This window comes from Natrix helvetica (genome assembly GCF_964273705.1).
Source record: "Natrix helvetica genome assembly, chromosome: 3".
Lineage (NCBI taxonomy): Eukaryota > Metazoa > Chordata > Lepidosauria > Squamata > Natricidae > Natrix > Natrix helvetica.
In genome coordinates, this window is record NC_138549.1 from 100,787,486 (window position 1) to 100,808,358 (window position 20,873).

The window sequence follows — 20,873 nt, forward strand, 5'->3', positions numbered from 1 at the left end:
TTTTTTCAGTGCCGTAACTTCAAACGGTAACTAAATGAAATGTTGTAAGTTGAGAACTATCTGTATAAGATCCTTTCCATCTCAGTTGTTATGTTAGAAGAAATTTCTAGAACACATCAAAAATTTATATTTCAATAAACATATTTTGTTACAGACCCCAATAAGTCAAAAGGAATTGTAAGTTTGTTTAAAACTAGTTTAAATTTTAAAATTCACAGATTAATGTAGGATTGTAATGAAAAGTCCATATTTATTAAGGGATAATTAGATAAATTATTAGTTCATTGTTTTTTAAACCTATTCAGGATCTGGTACAATTTCTTACAAAATAATTAACAAAATTATAAAAAACTGAGATTTAGAATTTGATACTAGGAAAGGATTTAAACACAAGCATATCTTGGGGGAAAGCAGATATAAACTACATAAGAACCTATCTTCAATATGGTCATTTTGTTGCAAACTCCAGGACTACGCATGATAGATTATGAAGCATCACCCCATCATTTATATATACATATGTTTTATATGTTTTATATATAAAAAAAATTCTAATAAATATAACTCCTATTCAGGTAAGAATATGTATGTAGATATCAAAATCAAGAATAAACCTAATATATCAAGCAGCAAACAATACCTAATTGCCTATCTGACCACAGTCCAGTGACTTTAGAACTAAAACTAGAAAGCCCTGCTTTATACATTTCTAGTTGTTTGATCCAGTATTTACTACCCAATCAGCAAAAAATTCTTCCCACCTCGGTTTTCTTTTCAAATATCTCCCTAGATAAAATGGGAAGCAATGGAACCAGTAATGAGGAAATGTATTCATCAAATTAGCATAATATAAATTATGCTTTCTCGCCTGGACTACTGCAATGCTCTCTACATGGGGCTGCCCTTGAAGAGCACCAGGAGGCTTCAGCTGGTCCAGAATGCGGCTGCGCGGGTTGTCATGGGGGTACCTAGGTGCTCCCATGTTACACCCCTTTTAGGCGGCCTGCACTGGTTGCCGGTTGTTTTCTGGGTGCGATTCAAAGTATTATGACCTTTAAAGCACTCCATGGCTTAGGCCCAGGGTACCTGCGAGACCACCTACTGCCACCAGTAGCCTCCCACCGTCCAGTACGATCCCACAGAGTTGGCCTCAGGGTGCCGTCGGGCAGACAGTGTCGGCTGGTGACCCCCAGGGGGAGAGCCTTCCCTCTGGAATGAGCTGCCCCCGGAGCTTCGCATAATCCCTGACCTCCGGTCCTTCCGACGCGCCCTAAAAAGTTGGCTTTTCCAGCAAGCTGGCCTGGCCTGTTAATTTTAACTTATTTTAAATGTATTGTCTTTTAAATTTGGTTTGTTTTTTTGGATATGGATTTAATTTTTTTTTAAACTTTTGGGATGTGTGTTTTTTAATGTTGTACGCCGCCCTGAGTCCTTTTGGAGAAGGGCGGCATATAAATCCAAATAAACAAACATACTTACAAATAAATTACATTTAGGAATTACAGTAATTGTTAGCAAAATGAAAAAGGTTCTTCAAAGTCTACAAAAAGTGAGTGAAAAAGAATTAGCAAAGTAAAAATTTTATTCAGCTGCTACTTTTAGCATAAAATTAGCTACAAAACAAATAGCTAGATAATATGATCTGGTCTGTAGATTCATTTGAGAAAGTCTGATTAGACCATTGTAGGACAAGGCAAAGCAGTGAACAATTGTTTTACAAGGAATTGTGGGATTTCATTGCTTTATAAGAGAAGTATTTCATAACTTTATTTTAAAAGGATCTTGACAAAAATCTTAAGCCTATAGGAGGTTTCAACCTGAATGCAGAATCTTTGTAAATTTACAGATGATCACTCTATAATTATAGGAAAGTAATAAATTATTTTCAGATCTTCCCCGAAAATGCTTTCATCAATCCTCCATTTGCTTCTGATATAACATCCACTTGTTATTGGGGTCTTATTCTTTCTTATCTACTTTTTGCTTGGACATACTGTGTTCAGTTCTTCCAAGGAATGTATCCCATTGATTCACAAATTGATAACAAATTGTTAATCCCATTAATTGTGCACAAAGATTGGGTTTTGCAAGGTTTCTAACTCCTTGGATAATTTTTATTTCATTATTAATAAAGTACTGGCTGTTTCTGTTGTATAATTCAAAAACTCATAAAATGAAACTGACATAGAGGAATGTTTTAGAATTAGAATATTGGATGAGCAACTGATTGGCGGTTGGACCTGCCTCCCAGAATACTGCCTATCAGCTGTTCCATACTGTAGGGATCGCCATCGCCACCTCTGCACACCCAATTTTTGGCCTGTTCCAGGTGGGGATAGGCAGCACCTGGAATGGCCAAAAAATGAGGCACGTGGAGGCCAAAAACAGGACGCACGGAGGCGGCAAGAGGCAGGAGCTGCAAATGGATGGCGGCAAGAGGCAGTGGCAATCCCCGCAGCCTGGAACAGCTGATAGGTGGTATTCCGGGAGGCAGATCCAACAGCCAATCAGCTGCTTGTGCTAAATGAAGCTGTGCTGAAGCTGACCAGGCTGTTCGCTATTTGCTGCAAGGAGGCAAATTGCTGGGAGGCAAAGGTCAAAGGGTACGGGCCGGAGGGTGGGCAGGGCTTTGGCAACATTTGCTGTATAAGACACAGACATTTCCACCCTCTTGGGGGAGAAATTGCATTAACATACCAAAAAATACGGTAATTGCTTAGCAGAATGATGGGTGGAAAACTAGGGTTTTTTTTCATGCAATGCTCTATAGTGGTGACCTGAGGGGAGGAGTTGAAACAGTTTGTGTCCAGGATGTGAGGGGTCTGTACATATTTTCCTGGTTCTCTTTCTGGCTTGTGCAGTATACAGGTCCTCAGTAGAAGGCAGGCTGGTTGGAATTGTTTGATTATTGTACCAACCAGGCAGAAGTACAAATGACAAACTCAATTCCTCTGTAGAAAAAATATCAGCAGCTCCTTGGGCAGTCTAAGCTATCTGAGTTGGCACCAGAAGTTGTGCTTTTTAATGACGGTTCTAATGTTAGGTATCCATTTCAAGTCCTGAGAGATTATAGAACCCAGAAACTTGAAGGTCTGCTGATACTGTGTTGGTGATAGAATAGGAGGGCTCCTACTAAAATCTAATAGCATGTACAGTTTTAAGTGTTCAATTCCAGATTGTTCTGGCTGCACCACAGAGAGAGTTGTTTAACTAGTCAACATTATACAGCAGATAAATTGTTTCTCAATAATTAGCCTAAATCATTATTAATGAAATGCTGTTTTAAAGCACTAGAGAAAATTACATATAACTTCTCACTAGGTGGCATTACTGCTATGTTTATTTAAAATGCCCTTTAGAAACAAAATTGCAGCCAGAAATAGATGTGTGAGAAGTACAGGAGGGCAATATTTAAAACTTGCAACTCAAAGTGATAGCATCAAGACAGTACTACAAAATACACATTTCCTGGTAATCGGCACCTTCAGTCACCAGGGAATAGCCAGAAGGCCCTAGAGCAGGGGTGTCCAAACTTGGGAACTTTAAGACTTGTGGACTTCAACTATGCTGGCTGGGGAATTCTGGGAGTTGAAGTCCACAAGTCTTAAAGTTCCCAAGTTTGGACACCCCTGCCCTAGAGGAAAAGTTAAAAGAACGGTTGCTGTCTGGCCTCAGCAGAAGCCTGTGTTTTGCAAAGGGACTGTCACTGGAAAGCCAACCAACTCAATTCACCAACCACATGGACCTAAAAGGACTTAACAGGGCTCAGTTCAAACCATGGAAAACTATATTACTATTCTGTACAGAAGCCTGTTGCAGTGCAATACCTCATCGTAACACTCCCATACCCCAGAAACTATGTTTCATAATCCCCTCACAGATTTTCACGCACACAGCTCACCCCATATTCCATTACCTAAAGCTAAGGGAGTACTAGACTACTAGTCCTATCCAGGATAATACTAGTAATGCTACCTAATATGGAAAGGTTAAACCTGTCCCAAGGTGCTTTTTCAAGAGGCAACTGGACTTTCTGGTTTGTTTCTTCCAAGACGTTTCGCTTCAGAATCCAGTTGCCTCTTGAAAAAGCACCTTGGGGACAATCATGACCGGGATAACTTGAGACTCTCCATAGATCAGGTTGTTAAACCTGGTATCATTACCATCCCAGGATTTCGGACACGTATCGTTCTGCTTCATCTTTTACACCGTTCCCTTGAGCCATGGACTGCACTCCCTCCCTCGATTAAGCCCATGGCTTCATTCGCCGTTGAGGAAGAAGGGGGAAACGGGGGTCCAAGCGTCTTGCGAGCCTGTGCACTACCCAGGGAGGAAAAACCCGACGAGCCGTACCCAAAACCCAACCAAGGGATAGGACATGGGGAAAGCGAAGGCAGGATAAGGAAAAACGACTGGGCTATAGAAAAACACCACGCCCCGGGAGAGTCCTGAGCGCTCGGGCTTGAGAGCCAGAAAGAAACGCCAAAGTGGGAGCGCTTCATAAACTCTCCGAGAGAGCGACGAGAGAGGCACCTGATGAATGAAAGCTCCGCCTCCGCGCCTTTAAGAGTGTGGCGGGTTATCTTCCTCGACCACTTGAAACCCCGAAGGCGGCTCGCCAAAGGCGGGAGCGCCGCAATGGAAGGAGATCGACACGCGCTGCGCTCCCTCTTGCCGCCCAGGCTTCTCCTCTCGCCCTTCGCGCGCGCAGCATGACTTTCCCCGGGCTTTATGGGGGGCGGCTCAACTCCACGCCGTTCGCCATGGACCCCCTCGACGCCGCTGGGAGCCGGGACAAAGGCAACGGCAGCGGGACCCTCGCGGAGCAATGCGCCTCCGTCTCGGTGGCTTTCCCTTTGACCATGATGATCACGGGCATGGTGGGCAACGGCCTGGCCATGCTGTTAGCCTACCGAGCTTACCAGAAGAAGGAGAACCAGCGGAAGAGACCGTTCTTGCTGTGCATTGGTTCTCTGGCCCTGACGGACCTTGCCGGGCAGCTGCTGACCAGCCCCGTGGTCATCACAGTATACTTGGCCAATCGGAAATGGCGGGCGGTGGACCCTTCCCAGGGCCTGTGTGTCTTTTTTGGCTTGGCCATGACCATTTTTGGTCTTTGCCCTCTCTTCATTGCAAGTGCCATGGCCGTGGAAAGGGCCCTGGCCATCCAGGCCCCCCACTGGTACACAGGCCACATGAAGACCAGGTTGACCAAGATGGTGCTACTTTGTGTGTGGCTGACTAGTTTTGCCTTTGCTCTCTTGCCCATGATGGGCATTGGGAAGTATACACTTCAGTGGCCGGGCACCTGGTGCTTCATCAGTATAAAGGATCATGAAAATGCCAGGATGGGCAATGCTGTTTTTGCTTCTACGTTTGCTTTCTTGGGGCTCTTTTCCCTCACTGTAACTTTGGCATGCAACATGGCAACCATAATTTCACTGGTGTGTCGCTGCTGGTCCAAGAGCTCAACATCCCGGTCAAGGAAGCAGTGGGGCAGGATTACCATGGAAACCTTTATCCAGTTGCTGGGAATCATGTGTGTCCTCCTTGCTTGTTGGTCCCCACTTTTGGTAGGTTTTTTCGATGTGTCCAATTGCTACAGAGTGGTCTGTTGGCACAAAGCCAGGCTACAAATTATTGTAGTAAATCTAATTTGTGGGAAGCATCTAGTTAGAGAAAACTGGCAAAAGTGCATAACTTGTTACAACATGTGTGTCAATTTTTTAAACAATGCTCTGATATTCCTTTTGGTTTAAAAATTTGAAAGAAAATAGATGGCATTTAAGTTCATTATTAATTAGTGTGCTATGCAACTTTGGTCAGTGAAATTTTTCTGTTTATATAACCCCTGTCCTGTCTTTAGCTTTATTAAAATTATGTCCAAACATCTTTTGAGATGAACCATACACGTTTCTCATTGTCTTTAGCTAAAGATGATTATAACTGAAAGTGGTTGTAGATATACTTAATTTCATTTTAACCATCATAGCATTTTGTTGTTTTCTTCCTGGTCTTATTGAGATTTCTGCTCGGTATTGTAGATCTTGGGGGGAAATATGAAATGCTTTACTCAAGGTGAAAATGAGGCAGTTGTATATTCTATAACTTCAATTGCTTCCTTCAAAAGAAACATGGGAAAGTACTTGAAAACAGGTCAGACTATTTGTTGATTTCCTAATTGTGATGTTCCAGAGTCTCAGGGCAGACCTCTGTAATAAGTTAAAACTATGCTTTGAGTCTGGGATTTATTCATTGCAAAGCATGTGCTTTGCTACCAAACCAAGTTGACTTCCAACAGTACAGGAATGAACTAATTGCATTGCATTATGCTGCTGCTTTATTTATCTTTAATTAAAAAAGATGAAGACGATATAGCACCAGACTTGGATAAACATGTAAGTTTTTAAGCCACACAAAGCTTTTTCTGAATAACTATTCTATAAGGTATATATTCAGAGAATGAAAAGGCCCAACTGATCAGCACAGAATACCTGGTTGACTTATAACCCTTTGTGTTAAATTAACAGAAGTTAAGAGAAAAGTGAACCAGGGGTGGCTTACTGCCAGTTTGACTACGGTTCGCAACCCTCGCGCGTGCCAGCTGCGCGCTCATGTGCTGTTCAATGTAAATTGTTCTTTCCACATGCACAGAACAATTTACAGTGAACTGTGCATGCACAGTCACTAAAAACCAAAATGGCAGCGGCCCAGCAGCGGCAAGGGAACCAGTTCAGGGACGTGGCAGGCCTGGGTTGCTGCCGGTTCTGCGACACAGGCCTGAATTCCACTACCGGTTCGGTCAGCAACCCACCTCTGATGTGAACACTAGATAGCATCTCAGCCATTAGATCTGTAGGCTAGACATAATCATGGCATGGTCTACATAACAAAATTCAGTTCATGATAACTCTTGTTATACTGGGGGACGTTGAAAGATTTAAAACACTTCTCAGATGAATAGGGGAGAATATTGAATAGCTTTTAGTTTATGAATTATTTTGTTAACTAATAGGTTACAATCATTGAAGCCATCCATCTGAAAATCGGATTCTATTTAACTCACAACCAAAGAATAGAACAATATGTGGAACCATAAAAACAGAAAACAATAGAAACAAAAATCTGGTGCCACAATCAAGCTTGCCCAGTGCAGTCCACAAAGCTCTTCTACTCCAACCTTCTCCTATCCCAACATATGAGGGGAAAGTCAACCCTTAAGAGCTTTCTGGAAGGTTAAAAGTGAGGAGGGGCTGTTGGATCTGAAGGAAAGGTTGTTCCATAGGCCAGAGGTTGCAATGGAAAAGCATGCTGCCTAGGAACTGCAAAATGGCAATATTTAAGGGAAGGGACATGCATAGGATAGGACATACTAAGAGTTGTTAACAAGTTTGGGTCCAAGGATGGCCTATCTAAAGGCAAGTAGTACCATCCTTTCCTTTAGCACATTAACAACTCAAGCCATATACTTTAATATATTTTAAGAGACTGTTACCTTATAACAATCCAGAGTATCCAGAAATTCTCAAACTGGATGATGCCATAGCTCCTAAATTGTTGAAGTAATTTATAGGACTCATTCAAATAAACTAATTCCGGCATTTTTCAGAGTATAAGACATACCAAGATTTTGAAGAGGCAAATTTTTTAAAAAAGTTTTTGCACTCTGCAGACCTCCCCAAAATGGCCCGTTTTTTGCTAAAACGAGTCTGTTTTTTTTGTCAAACAAAAGGGCATGCATAGCCTTTAGGAGGCTTATAGAGTGATCCTGGGGGCTAGGAGGGCAGAATTGAGCAAAAAACGGCCCATTTTTCACTCATTTCTGCCCTCCGTAGCCCCAGGAGCACTCTGAAAGCTTCTTTAAGGCTATGCACAGCCATTTTGGTGAAGGGGGTGGGGCTTCGGGAGGCAAAAAAAATCTGTATTCAGTGTATAAGATGCACCCAGATTTTCACCCTCTTTTTTGAGGGAAAAGGGTGTGTCTTATATTCGGAAAAATACGGTATTTTATAGAAAGAAAGTTTTGCAAGAAATAAATATACCACTTGCTTTTAACACAGGTAGTCCTCAACTTAACCATTCATTTAGTTACTGTTTGAACTTACAATGGCACTGGAAAAAATGATTTATGACCGGTTTCCACACTTACAACTGTTGCAGCATCCCCATGGTCATGTGATCAAAATTTGGTTGCTTGGCACCTGGCATATATTTATGGCAGGTACACTGTCCTGGGGTCATGTAATCATCATTTGTAACCTTCCCACAAGCAAAGTCAGTGGGAGCTAGATTTACTTAACAACCATGTGAAATGGTCACTTAATCACTGATTCGCTTAACAACTGTGGCAAAAAAAGTCATAAAATAAGGCAAAACTCATTTAACTGCCTTTCTTAGCAACAGAAATTTTGAGCTCAGTTGTGAGCATGCTTGCAAAGAGTCTTTTGGAATTGGCTAGCTGTATTTAATATAGTAAGATTCTATGTGATAAGAATAGAAATAATTTAATCTATATGTCAAAACAATGCTAAAGTTTGCAACTTTTAAAATATTTTCATGTTAAATAAGAAAATAAATTTAAAACGGTGTTTTTAATTAAAAGGGTTAAAATAAGGATTAAGAGCCCTGGTGGTTAGAATGCAGTATTGCAGGTTAACTCTACTCACTGCCGGAAGTTTGATTCTCACCCACACAAGGTTGAATCAGTTTCCATCCTTCCAAGTTTGGCAAAATGAAGACCCAGATTGTTAGGGGCAATATGCTGATTCTCTAAACTGCTTAGAGAGGGCTGTGAAGTGGCACTTAAGTCTAAGTGCTATTGCTATATTACAGTGATGGCGAACCTATGGCACGTGTGCCACAGGTGGCACGCAGAGCCATTTGTCAGGGCACGCGAGGTGTTGCCCTGTCAGCTGGCCGGCTGGGTTCACCCTTTTTTAAAGCCATTTTTCTCCCTCCCCAGGCTCCAGAGGCTTTATAGGAGCCAGGGGGAGGCGAAAAGAACCTCCCCTGCCCCCCTGGAGGCCTTCCGGAGGCTTCATGAGCTTCCCTGAAGCCTCCGGAGCGCAAAAAACGGCCCTATGGGCAAACCGGAAGTTTGCTCGGAGAGTCATTTTGATTGCTTTGGAGGCTTCAGGGAAGCTTCCCGAAGGTCCCTGAAGCCTCCGGAGGGCTTCCGGGGGGGGGATGCTGTTTCGCCTTCCCCATGCTCCTATAAAGCCTCTGGAGCCTGGGGAGGGATAAAAAAGCATGCAAAAATGGGGGGGTCGTGCCTGTAGTGTGCGCATGCACACTGGGGGGGTCACGCATTGCATTATGGGTGTGGCACGCCTGCAAATGACTCCCCTGCACTCCTCCCACTTATGGCACGCGAGCCAAAAAAGGTTCGCCATCACTGCTATATTAGATGAAATCTGAACAGTGGGCAGAAATGCTGAACTTTGTTTCCAAAAGTACTCCAAAGATTACATGTATATGAAAGGCCACAGTAGAAGTAGGTAACTGTCAAGCAATTTTCCCCATCATTAGCATTGGACGCTCATCAAAACTCATTACAAGCTTTGCTGAGACAAGCTGGATGTTGCCTTCTCCAGGAACAGGAGAGGCAAGTTCTAACAGTGATTTTGCTCACAAGCACCCCACCCCAAATTTCTAACCTCTCTCCAATCTACTTTTAATCTCCTAAGGGTCATAAACCATGACCAAAGCAAAGAACCTTGTTCTATGCAATCAGTGTGGTATTTCATTTTAGTTTTCTACTACTGATGAGGGCTGTGCATTTTAATCTGCAGTTTTTGCTCCTGGGGAGCTACTTATAGGAAACTTTATTCATTTAATAAATAAATACATGAAAAACCTTATCTTCAATTGTTAACTTCCTAATTGTGTTACTTATGATCTTGAAGGCTCACCCACAAGTATCAGAGAAAAAGGTTTTAATGAGGTTTAGTGAGTGAATTAGTCTGCAATCCATTATGGCACATTTTCACTTGTTCTTAATCTCATCGCTCTGTCATAGAACTCATGGGATAATTTAATCATAGAGCTAGTTAGTTTGACTAAACTTCAGTTATAGATTAATTTGGACTAAAAATAAATGATAGTTTTTAAATCTGAATATCTCTCTGTTTATCTTATTCAGCAAACATAATCTGTATTGAACTAAACATTTTGCCTTTTCTCCAAACCTAGCAGCACTTTGCAAAGAAAAAACTGAATTTACACACATTACTTCAAAATAGTTTCATTACCAGTGACAGCAAAAAAATAATAATTGCTTGGGATATTTGTACGAACAAGTACAACAAAATGTCATTCGTGGCATTTTATTTCCATTTATGACTATTATAGTACCTTGTATTCATTTTGATATATGAATTAGCTTTCTAATCTTGACCAGCCTCCAAGTTGTGCAGGGAAGCAGCTCTTTTTCCTCTAGTACAGTGATGGGAAAACAAATTCGACTGTAAACAGAGACATCTGCATAATCTAATGCTTTCATTAAAATGATAAAAGCAGTATCACATACTAAGCTCTACCCCTTTGTATTTGTATGTGACACTATGGAACACATATAAAAGGGACAGATTTTCCACTGTATTGACACAACACTGCCTTCTTTATTTGACACACACATATCCCTGCACACTGTAAAATTGTGTTTTTCCAAGAAACCCACACCTTTACAAATTAAAATGATTATGGCTTGTAGACTTAAGAGTAGACAGGCTATTTGAACTTGCTGCATTCAAATTTTTTCTGAAATGTGCCATTCAGAGGCAAAGTGCAGCTCTTGGTATAGAAAAAAAAACTGCACACCTAATGATTTGCAGGAGCATTCAGACACTAGCATTCAGTGGCATTCAGCCTACTAACCTATATATATATGACTGATACTTCCTTTTTTAGTCTAAATATTTTAATGGTAGCTATAGGTCTGAGTTCTTGTATAGCTGTAGCAATAACAATATCAGTAATAATACTAAGTAATCAGCAGCAGCAGCAGTAATGGTACTAGTACTAATAGAATATTCTTTTATTGACCATATGTGATAGGACACACAAGGAATTTGTCTCCAGTGCATAAGCTCTCGGTGTACATACAAAGAACCAAGTGATAATCATAATATACCAATAGGAGAAGATAATACGAAAGATGAGAAGGATAATAGCAATACAGTCCTACTACTGTGTTTCCCCGAAAATAAGACAGGGTCTTATTTTCTTTTGACCCTCCCCCGAAATAAGTTCTGGGCCTTATTTTCAGGGAGGTCTTATTATTTTTGAGGAGCAAGAGGCGGCGAGCATGGTCACCTCATGGCTGCTGCTATGTCACAATATTTTTGGGGAGGGCTTATTTTCAGGGGAGGGCTTATTTTAGCACATGCACTCAAAAGCCCGATTGGGCTTATTATCTGGAGAGGTTTTATTTTGGGGGAAACAGGGTACATGGGTAAATATTCTTAGGCATAAGAAAATGCTGTGGGATTTAGGTACAGTATTTAGCAGAGTGATGTCATGGGGGGGGGAGTCTTTCTGTCTAGTTGTTTTAGCATGCAATGCCCTATAGCAGTGTCCTGGGGGGGAGGAGTTGAAACAGTTTATTTCTAAGAAGTGAGAAGTCTATAGATACTTTCTCAGCTCTCTATCTGGCTCATCCATTAGACATGTCCTCAGTGGAAGGCAGTCTGGTTGCAGTTATTTTTTCTGCAGTTCTAACTATTCATTGAAGCCTGTAGCTGTCCTGTTTGGTTGCTGTACCAAACCAGACAGTTACAGAAGTACAAATGACAGACTCAATAATTCCTCTATAGAACTATATCAGCAGCTCCTTGGGCAGTCTGAGCTTTCTGAGTTGGTGCAGGAAGAACATTCTTTGTTGGGCTTTTTTGGTGACGTTTTTGATGTTATATGTCCATTTCAATTCCTGAGAAATTATAGAACCCAGAAACTTGAAGGTCTTTACTATTGATACTGTGTTGTCTAATATTGTAGGAAGTGGTAGAATAGGAGGCCTTCACCTAAAATCCACTACCATTTCTACAATTTTAAGTGTGTTCAGCTCCATATTGTTCCGGTTGCACCACAGGGCCAGTTGTCCAACCTGCCATTTGTATGCAGACTCATCACCATCTCAAATGAGATCAATGATTGTTGTATCATAAGAAACCATGATTTCATTCTGATGTTTCCCTTGTACCATGTAAACTGATCCTACATGCCTAAGAAATGCTGCACTTCCTAAAGGTTATGATAAACACTGCCAATAGATTTGAAGAATTAAGATGAGTGAATTATAAATTATGCTATTTTATCTTATATTCATACATACGACAGAAATATGTTAAATATTTAATTGCTTGACTATAAGGCATATACACTATATTGCCAAAAGTATTCGCTCACCCATCCAAATAATCAGAATCAGGTGTTCCAATCACTTCCATGGCCAAAGGTGTATAAAATCAAGTACCTAGGCATGTAGACTGTTTTTACAAACATTTGTGAAAGAATGGGTCGCTCTCAGGAGCTCAGTGAATTCCAGCGTGGAACTGTGATAGGATGCCACCTGTGCAACAAATCCAGTCATGAAATTTCCTCGCTCCTAAATATTCCACAGTCAACTGTCAGCTGTATTATAAGAACGTGGATGTGTTTGGGAACGACAGCAACTCAGCCACAAAGTGGTAGGCTACGTAAACTCGTCCAACATCAGTGTGTGACCTCACAAATGCGCTTCTGGAAGAATGGTCAAAAAAGTAAGTTCATATGCGAGTAAAGGCAGGTGAGCGAATACTTTTGGCAATATAGTGTAGGTATGGCTTGATCTATGCTACATGCCCATTTATTTGCAGCTCTACTTTATTAATTTATACCACATTTTTCCAATTATTTGAACAAAATAAGTTTAAATTTATATCTCATTTTTCCTCCAGGAACTCAGAGCATAGTGCTGTATGTATTACTTTTCCTCCACAACAATGTTCCTGTGAGCTAAGATGGGCTGAAAGAGTAGCTAGCCCCAAATCACTTGTTTATTTTCCATGGCTGGTGATGGATCTTCCTTGTTCCAATCCAACAGTTTTAAGCATTACATCATATAGATTATCTCTGGCAATCTAGCCAAGTTAAGCCATTGCAGTAAAAAAAAGTCTTGTGACCATGTCTCCTTACCCTTAGTAAGGAGAGAGCTAATGATAGAGTGTACAGTCTTGTGACCATGTCTCCTTACCCTTAGTAAGGAGAGAGCTAATGATAGAGTGTACAGTACTTCAGTGCCAACTCCACCACTGTTACACATGTCTCATGATGTTGTATGCAATGGGGTCAGCGTGTAAGGAAATCTTGGCTCGCTGTAGGCAATTCTCAGCCACTAAAAGCTAAATATATTTATTTTTGCATAAATTTAATGATATCTACCCATTGCAGCCTCACCATGAAAGCATATGTCCCTAATATGTGCTTAGAATTTATCAAAACAGTATTTACAGTTTTATTAGTTGTTGAGAGCCTTAAAGCATGTTTATAGATATTAGGATATCCAGAATATGACAATATCCAATGATCTGGAGATATATTTTTTTTAATCTCTTTAAAATGATCAAGATGACTTGAACTGACCCTGACTTGTTATTTTTTTTAAATCTGTCACGCACTGAGTTAAAGCTCTTAAAGTGACTAATGTATGCATATAACTGCAACTTCAATGAGACATGCAAACAAAAAGTCATTTTCATTATTATCCTTTGTATTTCAAAATGTAGGTTGAATCATTGAATCACCTAATAACTAGTGGATGTGATATAATAACACTCTTGAACATTTCAAACACCAAAAGGTTTTATCTTTGGTATGGATGTTGACATTTCCTGTAGATGTTGACTTTCACTATAGAAACCAGAGCCTCAGTGGAACATAGAACATAGTTTCCCAGTGAGAATTTGGAAGATTGATACAAATTTCCAAATGGAAAAATACATGTCTCCTAAATTAACTTTGTTCATTTGCTGTTCTAAAAAAACCTTACGTAATTTGGTGCTAGTCGCAACCTTACCCTGTTGGCAGCTGAAATTTGTTTGAGATAAATGTTGCTAACAAGGAAAAAAGAGGAAGTGTTTTCTGACTGGGTGAAGGAAACCTAGGCGTCTCAAGGACAAAAAAATTCCCATAATCTAATTCCCATAATCCCCATTACCTGAATCTAGCACTTTGTCTCCGCATTATCGTCAAACTCTGAGGTAAAAAAAAAGTAATAAATTCAGTCATTCAGATTAATAGAAAAAGTTTCAAGTCTTATTTTTTTCAAGTAAAATAAAACTTCCAGAAAGAACAAAACAGCAATGGGAAACCTATGACCAGATGTTGGAGCTGCTGAGAGCCAGAGCTCACTTTTATCCTTGCCATGTATCAGTGCCTCATGCTATCAAATTCCTTGCTTTCCCCAAATACCATCCAGGAACATTTGACATTCGAACCATAATATGCCAATCTTGCTTCTTTAATGTACTGGGTCAAGTCATAACCACCTTGGTTATTTTCCCCAGATTTGTGCACCTAAATTATAGGGTTGTGGTTTTTTTGACTCTTAGTATATTTTACATTGACATGCACTTTATTTCCTCTCTCCTAGTCTCATCTTTTGTTAATATTTTTTCTGTGGCAGAGTCCAAATTAGGGACTCCCTCACCAAAACAGATGAGGGACCTTTTCCTCTCCTTCTCCTTCTCCCTCTCTTCTTTCTTTTCTTAAATAGTGTGTGAAGGTAAGAGGTACACCACACAATATACAATATACTCTTAATGATTTTTAAGATTAGTTTTATACAGGTAGTCCTCAACCTAGGACCACAATAGAGCCCAAAATTTCTGTTAAGTGAGGCATTTGTTCAATGAGTTTTGCCCCATTTTACAACCTTTCTTGCCACAGTTGTTAAGTGAATCTGGCTTTCTCATTGATTTTGCTGGCCAAAAAGATTGCAAAGCGTGATCACATGACCTTGGGACACAGCAACACTCATCAGTGAACCAGTTGCCAAGCAACTGAATTTTGGTCACATGATCATGGGGCTGCTACAAAGTGCTGCTATTTCTTAAGTGTGAAAAATGGACATAGGTTACTTTTCAGTGCCACTGTAACTTTGAACAATCACTAAATGAAGTGTTGTAAATCAAGGACTGTATTTTGTTTCATTCAGCTCATTTTTATGGCTTTTATATAGAATTAATTTTCCTAGTTTATTTTAAAGATGGTTTGTGCTTAATTTGATGGTTATAAAATTTTCATAAGAGGTTAATTTGACTTCCAGGTTTTACATCACTTTGGAGGGGCTTTCAGGAAGAATCATAAATGTTTTAAATAAAAAATAAATTAGCTAATAGAAGAGAATGTATTAATTCAGAGTTGAACAGGGACTCCAAGGTACTGACTCACAAGCACCTTATTCGGAACACAAACGAGCAGCTTGGCACTAACTGTATGAAATACTTTGCAAAATCCCTTTGCCAGGAAACTACTGGTAAAGCTTTAGGTAACTACTTATCCATTTCCCTTTGGCAGATAGAGACCAAGGCATATACCATAGTGGGGGGAAGAGTTTAAAAAAGGGGGGAAATGGCACTCCAATCCAGCACTCCAATGCACACAAAAACATACAATCCCCACTCACCCTGGTTACAACCTCCCTTCTTCCCCATTTCCACCCCACAGCATATGTTATATCAGTCTGTATTCAGTATCATCCCTCTGGTGGGACCCTGACTGCAAAGTTATATAGTTTCCCATGATAAGAAAACATTCTTGGGAAAAAAGGAAAGAAAGAAACAATAGAGATCTAACCCAACCTCAGCAAACTCTCCAGGGGTGCACGAGGCAACTAAGAAGGTAAGAATAGGATGGGAGCAAAATACAACATATGCAAGTAATGTGTTTGATTAGGCTGTTGGTTTGAGCGCCGAGCTTAGAAAATTGGTTGCAAACGTTTCATCACCATTTGAGGAGATATTGTCAGTACACTCTGAACTGTGCTCGTCTGTCAGAAGATAGGTCTTTAAAAAGATACGGTAGTTAAAGACCTGTGTTCTGATAGACGAGCACAATTCAAAACCCACTGACGATGTCTTCTCAAAATGGTGACAAAATGTTTGCAACCAAATTGCCAACCAACAGCCTAAACACCAACCAGAGCTACTAATAGTCAAACACACTTCAATCTTGATATCTAGATTCTTGATTCATCGTATATAAGTTAGTTATGCAAACTGTCCCCCCCAAGCAATATTTTTTGACTGAACTGAAAGAAAATACATGATATGTGTTCAGAAGCTGGGCAGGAGAAACTCTTTTTCTCATTTGGAATAACTGCTGGCTGTAAGCATTTCCAGGAGGAATACCTGCAATCAGTGTGAGGTGAAATTCTGTTGATGCCTGAGGGCCATCACATTTCAGTGCATTTTGTAACAGAAACCCTGGCTGCCTTATATCCTTACTTATATCCTCCACTTTTTCTCAGAAGGCTAATTTGGCATGGCTGGGCAACTGTTCCACACCTTTGACTTTGTTTGCATGACATGGCTGAATAAGGGAGGATCCTTTAACCAAAACAGCCCTGAGCATGTTTTTAATGAAAACTGCTCTTGAGTAATCTTGCAGTTGACTGACTATTGCATGATGTCATGCCCCAGGTGCAATCAACTTAAGGATGTTACACAAATACAGCTAGTGCATAGGTACAATATACAGTGATGCGCAATTAATAACAAATGGGTTTCAAAAATTTGCTCACGCTTTAAAATAAAAAAGGTCAAAATTATGACAATGCTTTTATTTGTAGGGAAGCAGGAAAGAAAGGAGGCAGGAGGTCAGGTGATCTCTGCCTGACGGGAATTAAATACAGCCGCTTCATTGTATGATACATGTAATACAATATCATATTGTACTAATTTATTTGAACAGAATATACCAGTTGGGTTAATATTAGTTACAAAAGTATCCATTCAGAATATTCTGTAACAAATGTCTTAATGAAAAAATTATGTAACATTAAAATCTGATAGTCTGGTTATATTTGTCCTTATCCCTTTCATGTAGAATTAAATTAAAAGGCAGCTGTACTTTCAGTATTTATGAAGGAAATGGAGAATTACAGAAAGTGCTGAGGGTAAAAAAAAAATGAATGCCAAATAATTCACGGAAAAATAAATACCACTTAGCTTTTTATCAGAATATATTCCTTGTCTGCATGAAATAGAATCAAACTGCAAGTTTATATCTAACTGATATAATTTCAGAATTATTGCATGAAGAAAATGGACTGATTCTAAGGATATAAGATAATAGGGTATAGGAAAAGGCAATTTCCTCCCTGAGAGTAATTATGATTAAATGTGAATGTATTTATTTCTCCAACAATGATTTCTTTATTGATTCAGCTGGTTTTCATAATGGTTTAAAACCCGCAAAATATTTTTATTATCAATATAGTTGAGAGAAAAGTAATTGGAAATAATGAATTTCTTTTTAAAATCGATTATACCAGAAGTCTTTGGATTTATGACAGAACTGAATTTAGATGGTTTAAAATAAAAATAATTTTTATTGGCAAGATTTTTCTAACATATGCAATATTAAAAACTGGATTTGTTTTGTATTTTTATATTGTATTTTAATTGCCATAAGCTCAGAGTCATATATTTAACATAGGCATATATTTAACAAAGCCATATATTTAATATAGGTATAAATTGAATAATACAATTATAGTTATTCTTTCTGCCATTCTTCTGGAGAAATATTAGAAAAAGCAACCAAAAATTACTGAAGGACTTGAATAACTGCCTAAAAAAGAAGGAACAGAGTCTTTGAGAGTATGTTGTTCAGAAAAGTTATCAATAAAAGGAGAATTTAAAAAGTGGATAAGGAGAATTCCATCTCCTCCTTCCCAATTTTAGATTCTGATACCTTCTAGCAAAGCAGAAAAAGATGTAACTGAAAACAGAAAAGAGGAAAATTTTTCCTTCTAGTCAAGCACACCTTCTGGAAACTTTATGCATTCCTGTTCTATCAAGTTCTTTGCTTGTAGCAACCACAAAGATTTTCTCTAAGATGATCTACCCCTAATATCCTTTCAAGTCTTCCAATGGTGCAGCCATCACCTCCGTAATCAAATCTATCTCTACAAATTTTTGGCAACCATACAGAAGAGAATTGTTTTTTTACTTCCCTGCATTGTTTGTTGCCCTGAAATGCCTGGTGATCTCCCTCCAAGTAGAATAATGCCTGCCCTACTTAATACTATGTAGAATGAATTGTTACAACATACTATGATGGTTACCAATTTTAAAAGATTGGGCAAATGTATGAAGGATAATATTATAATAGCTAATTAGTTATAATAGCTATATATTATTTCCGGTTTCTCAGTATCTATTTCTGGCAAAGGAAATTAAGGTGTGTGCCATCACATTCTCCTGATATAAGGTATACAGGTTATCTCATTGCTCATCTTGAAAGCAGTATGTTAAGCAAGATGGTACAGCTAAGCAGACACACACACAAATCCTCAACTTGCAAAATGCCTTTCTTGTTCCACAAAAACAAGACTCTCAGTAGTTTCTTTGTGGATTTCTTGAGATCTTCTGGGTTTGATGTATCAAAGTTCACACTAAATTTTAGAGTGATGCAACTGTCTTGGTTCTGGATTCAGAGCAGCCAGAAAGGAACTTGAAGAAGAATTTGTGAAGAAAGTGCATCACTGAATGAGCTACTCAGTCATACTATGCTTCTCCTATGACTCTTTAATTCAAGCAACTAGGACAGCTCTTCCCCACAAGACAGGAATATTGTTCTGCCTTAAGATTACTATTATACAGGTGGTCCTCAACTTACACATTCACTTACCAATAATTCAAAGTTGCAACAGCACTGAAAAAAGTTATTTATGACTGTTTTTCACACTTACGAGCATTGCAGCATCCCCATAGTCACATGATCAAAATTCAGACACTTGGCAACTGACTCATACTTATGACAGTTGCCGTGTCCTGAGGTCACATGATGCCCTTTTGTGATGTTCTTATAAGCAAACTTCAATGGACAAAACCAGATTCACGTACCAAATGCAGTGATTCACTTAACAATTGTGGGCAAGAAAGGTCATAAAATGGGGCAAATTTACTTAAATGTTTCACTTAGCTACCGAAATGTTGGTCACAATTATGGTTGTAAGTCAAGGACTACCTGTACTGTATAAAACAGGGGTGTCCAAACTTGGGAACTTTAAGACTTGTGGACTTCAACTCCCAGAATTCCCCAGCCAGCCATGGTATAAAAGAATGATTTAAAGTATTGCTTTGAGTAATAATAGCATACTTCTTTTTGCTCTTTCTTTTTTTTTAGGTGACAATGTTGAAAGTGACTTTTAACCCCAACCCTATGAATCAATGCAGAGAATCCTGTAACCAAACCCAAAGTACAGAACAGCAGCCAGAATGCAATTTCTCCTTAACCCATATCCGCTTGGCTTCACTGAATCAGATCCTGGACCCCTGGGTTTATTTGCTGCTTAGGAAGATCTTCGTGCAGAAGTTTTGTCAGGTAGCTCGTGCCATTTCATGCTACTCTCAGGACAAATGGAAAGGGCAACATATCATTTTACCCAACAAAATCAGACGTACAACAGTTTGAATCGACTTTCATACCAGTACTTTCTTTTAGCTCAAGTGTTTTCCTTACTGTGAATCTGGGCATCCAGCACATGTCCATTTGTGTCTGTAAATTAATTGCGGGGAAGTTAAGGTTAAGTGGAGTTCTTTTTTTAATTCACTAATTTAAATTTATCTAAGCGGGGGTAAACCTGATTAGATCAAGGCGACAGACTAGGGTGTTTTTTTTTTTAAAAAAATGGCAGAAGGTGGCTGTGACAAATCAGTTCTCAAATGCTGCCAAGAAAATTGTGTGTCCATGAAATCACCACAATTAAAATAATTCTGGTAATCAACATTGCATTTGGGGGCAAGAACTATGAATGGAAATAGGCTATTGCAATATCAGGGGGCATTGGGGAATAATCATGTTTCCAGGGCCTGTGCAATATTGCAGATGTGTCAAATTTTATATTTAGTAAAAACTTGCCAAATTTGAGAGTGTTCTGTTGAGGATCGGATTGGGCATGTGACTGATTCCCACCTTGCATCAAGTCAATGTGTGCTTTTGGGGGGGTGTTGTTAATATGTTGTAAGAACCCAGCCAAAAGAAATGTGTTAAACCAACCAAATTTTAGTGTGTTGTGTAATCTATTCTATAATACCATTATATTTAAATGTTGCTGAATTCCAAATAGAGATTGTTCTGAAGTAGTTGTTTATGCAGTAGTGCATATTTGGATGTTTTCTCAGTAATTATATTAAATTGCCCATTTATTTTATATGCCTACTGACTGTATTGGGTCACTTGGGTCCAATTAAAACAGTCAAATTTGTATTCTATTGAAATAAATGTGGAAGTACCAGGCTAAAATCTCAATTATTTCAATGACGTATGTGTCCTGAAACCAATCCATATTACATATATATTGACATATATGTGTATTTTTATTAAATATAGTTAATGTAGGCTCATACTATCGTTAAAATATTTCATATGATGTTTTAATCCAATATTAATTTTACAAATTAAGTATAATTTTCACTGGGCATCCTTCTATATAAGATAGACCATTAGCAAAAATGTGGATTAATCAGACTTTCTGTATATGGCATCTTCCAATTCTTTTGAACTCCATTCACCCTCACACACTACAATCACTGGACAGATGGACACGTATGGCAATAGTTATAATCTAAAATTTAGGTAAGCTAAATTAGAGAAATATACATTAC

General features: G+C 39.1%; 1 protein-coding gene across 2 annotated transcripts; it reads left to right on the forward strand.

Moving 5' to 3' along the window:
• The first annotated feature begins 4,436 nt into the window (after positions 1-4,436).
• PTGER3 (prostaglandin E receptor 3) lies at positions 4,437-19,884 on the forward strand. 2 transcript variants are annotated; one of them, XM_081948003.1, is made up of 2 exons: positions 4,437-5,645; positions 19,393-19,884. In XM_081948003.1, the coding sequence occupies exons 1-2, from the start codon at positions 4,713-4,715 to the stop codon at positions 19,678-19,680; spliced, it is 1,221 nt and encodes a 406-aa protein (XP_081804129.1). In that variant the 5' UTR covers positions 4,437-4,712; the 3' UTR covers positions 19,681-19,884. The 2 variants fall into 2 exon arrangements, with proteins under 2 accessions (XP_081804129.1, XP_081804130.1); XM_081948004.1 differs by having other exon boundaries at positions 4,452-5,573.
• Positions 19,885-20,873: the final 989 nt, after the last annotated feature.

What these genes read in the sequence shown, in the direction of transcription:
- PTGER3 (XM_081948003.1), top strand. Translation starts at nt 4,713, where the DNA reads ATGACTTTCCCCGGGCTTTATGGGGGGCGGCTCAACTCCACGCCGTTC. An exon ending in CCAGGCTACAAATTATTGTA is followed by an intron (nt 5,646 to 19,392) that starts GTAAATCTAATT and finishes CTTTTTTTTTAG; the next exon opens with GTGACAATGTTGAAAGTGAC.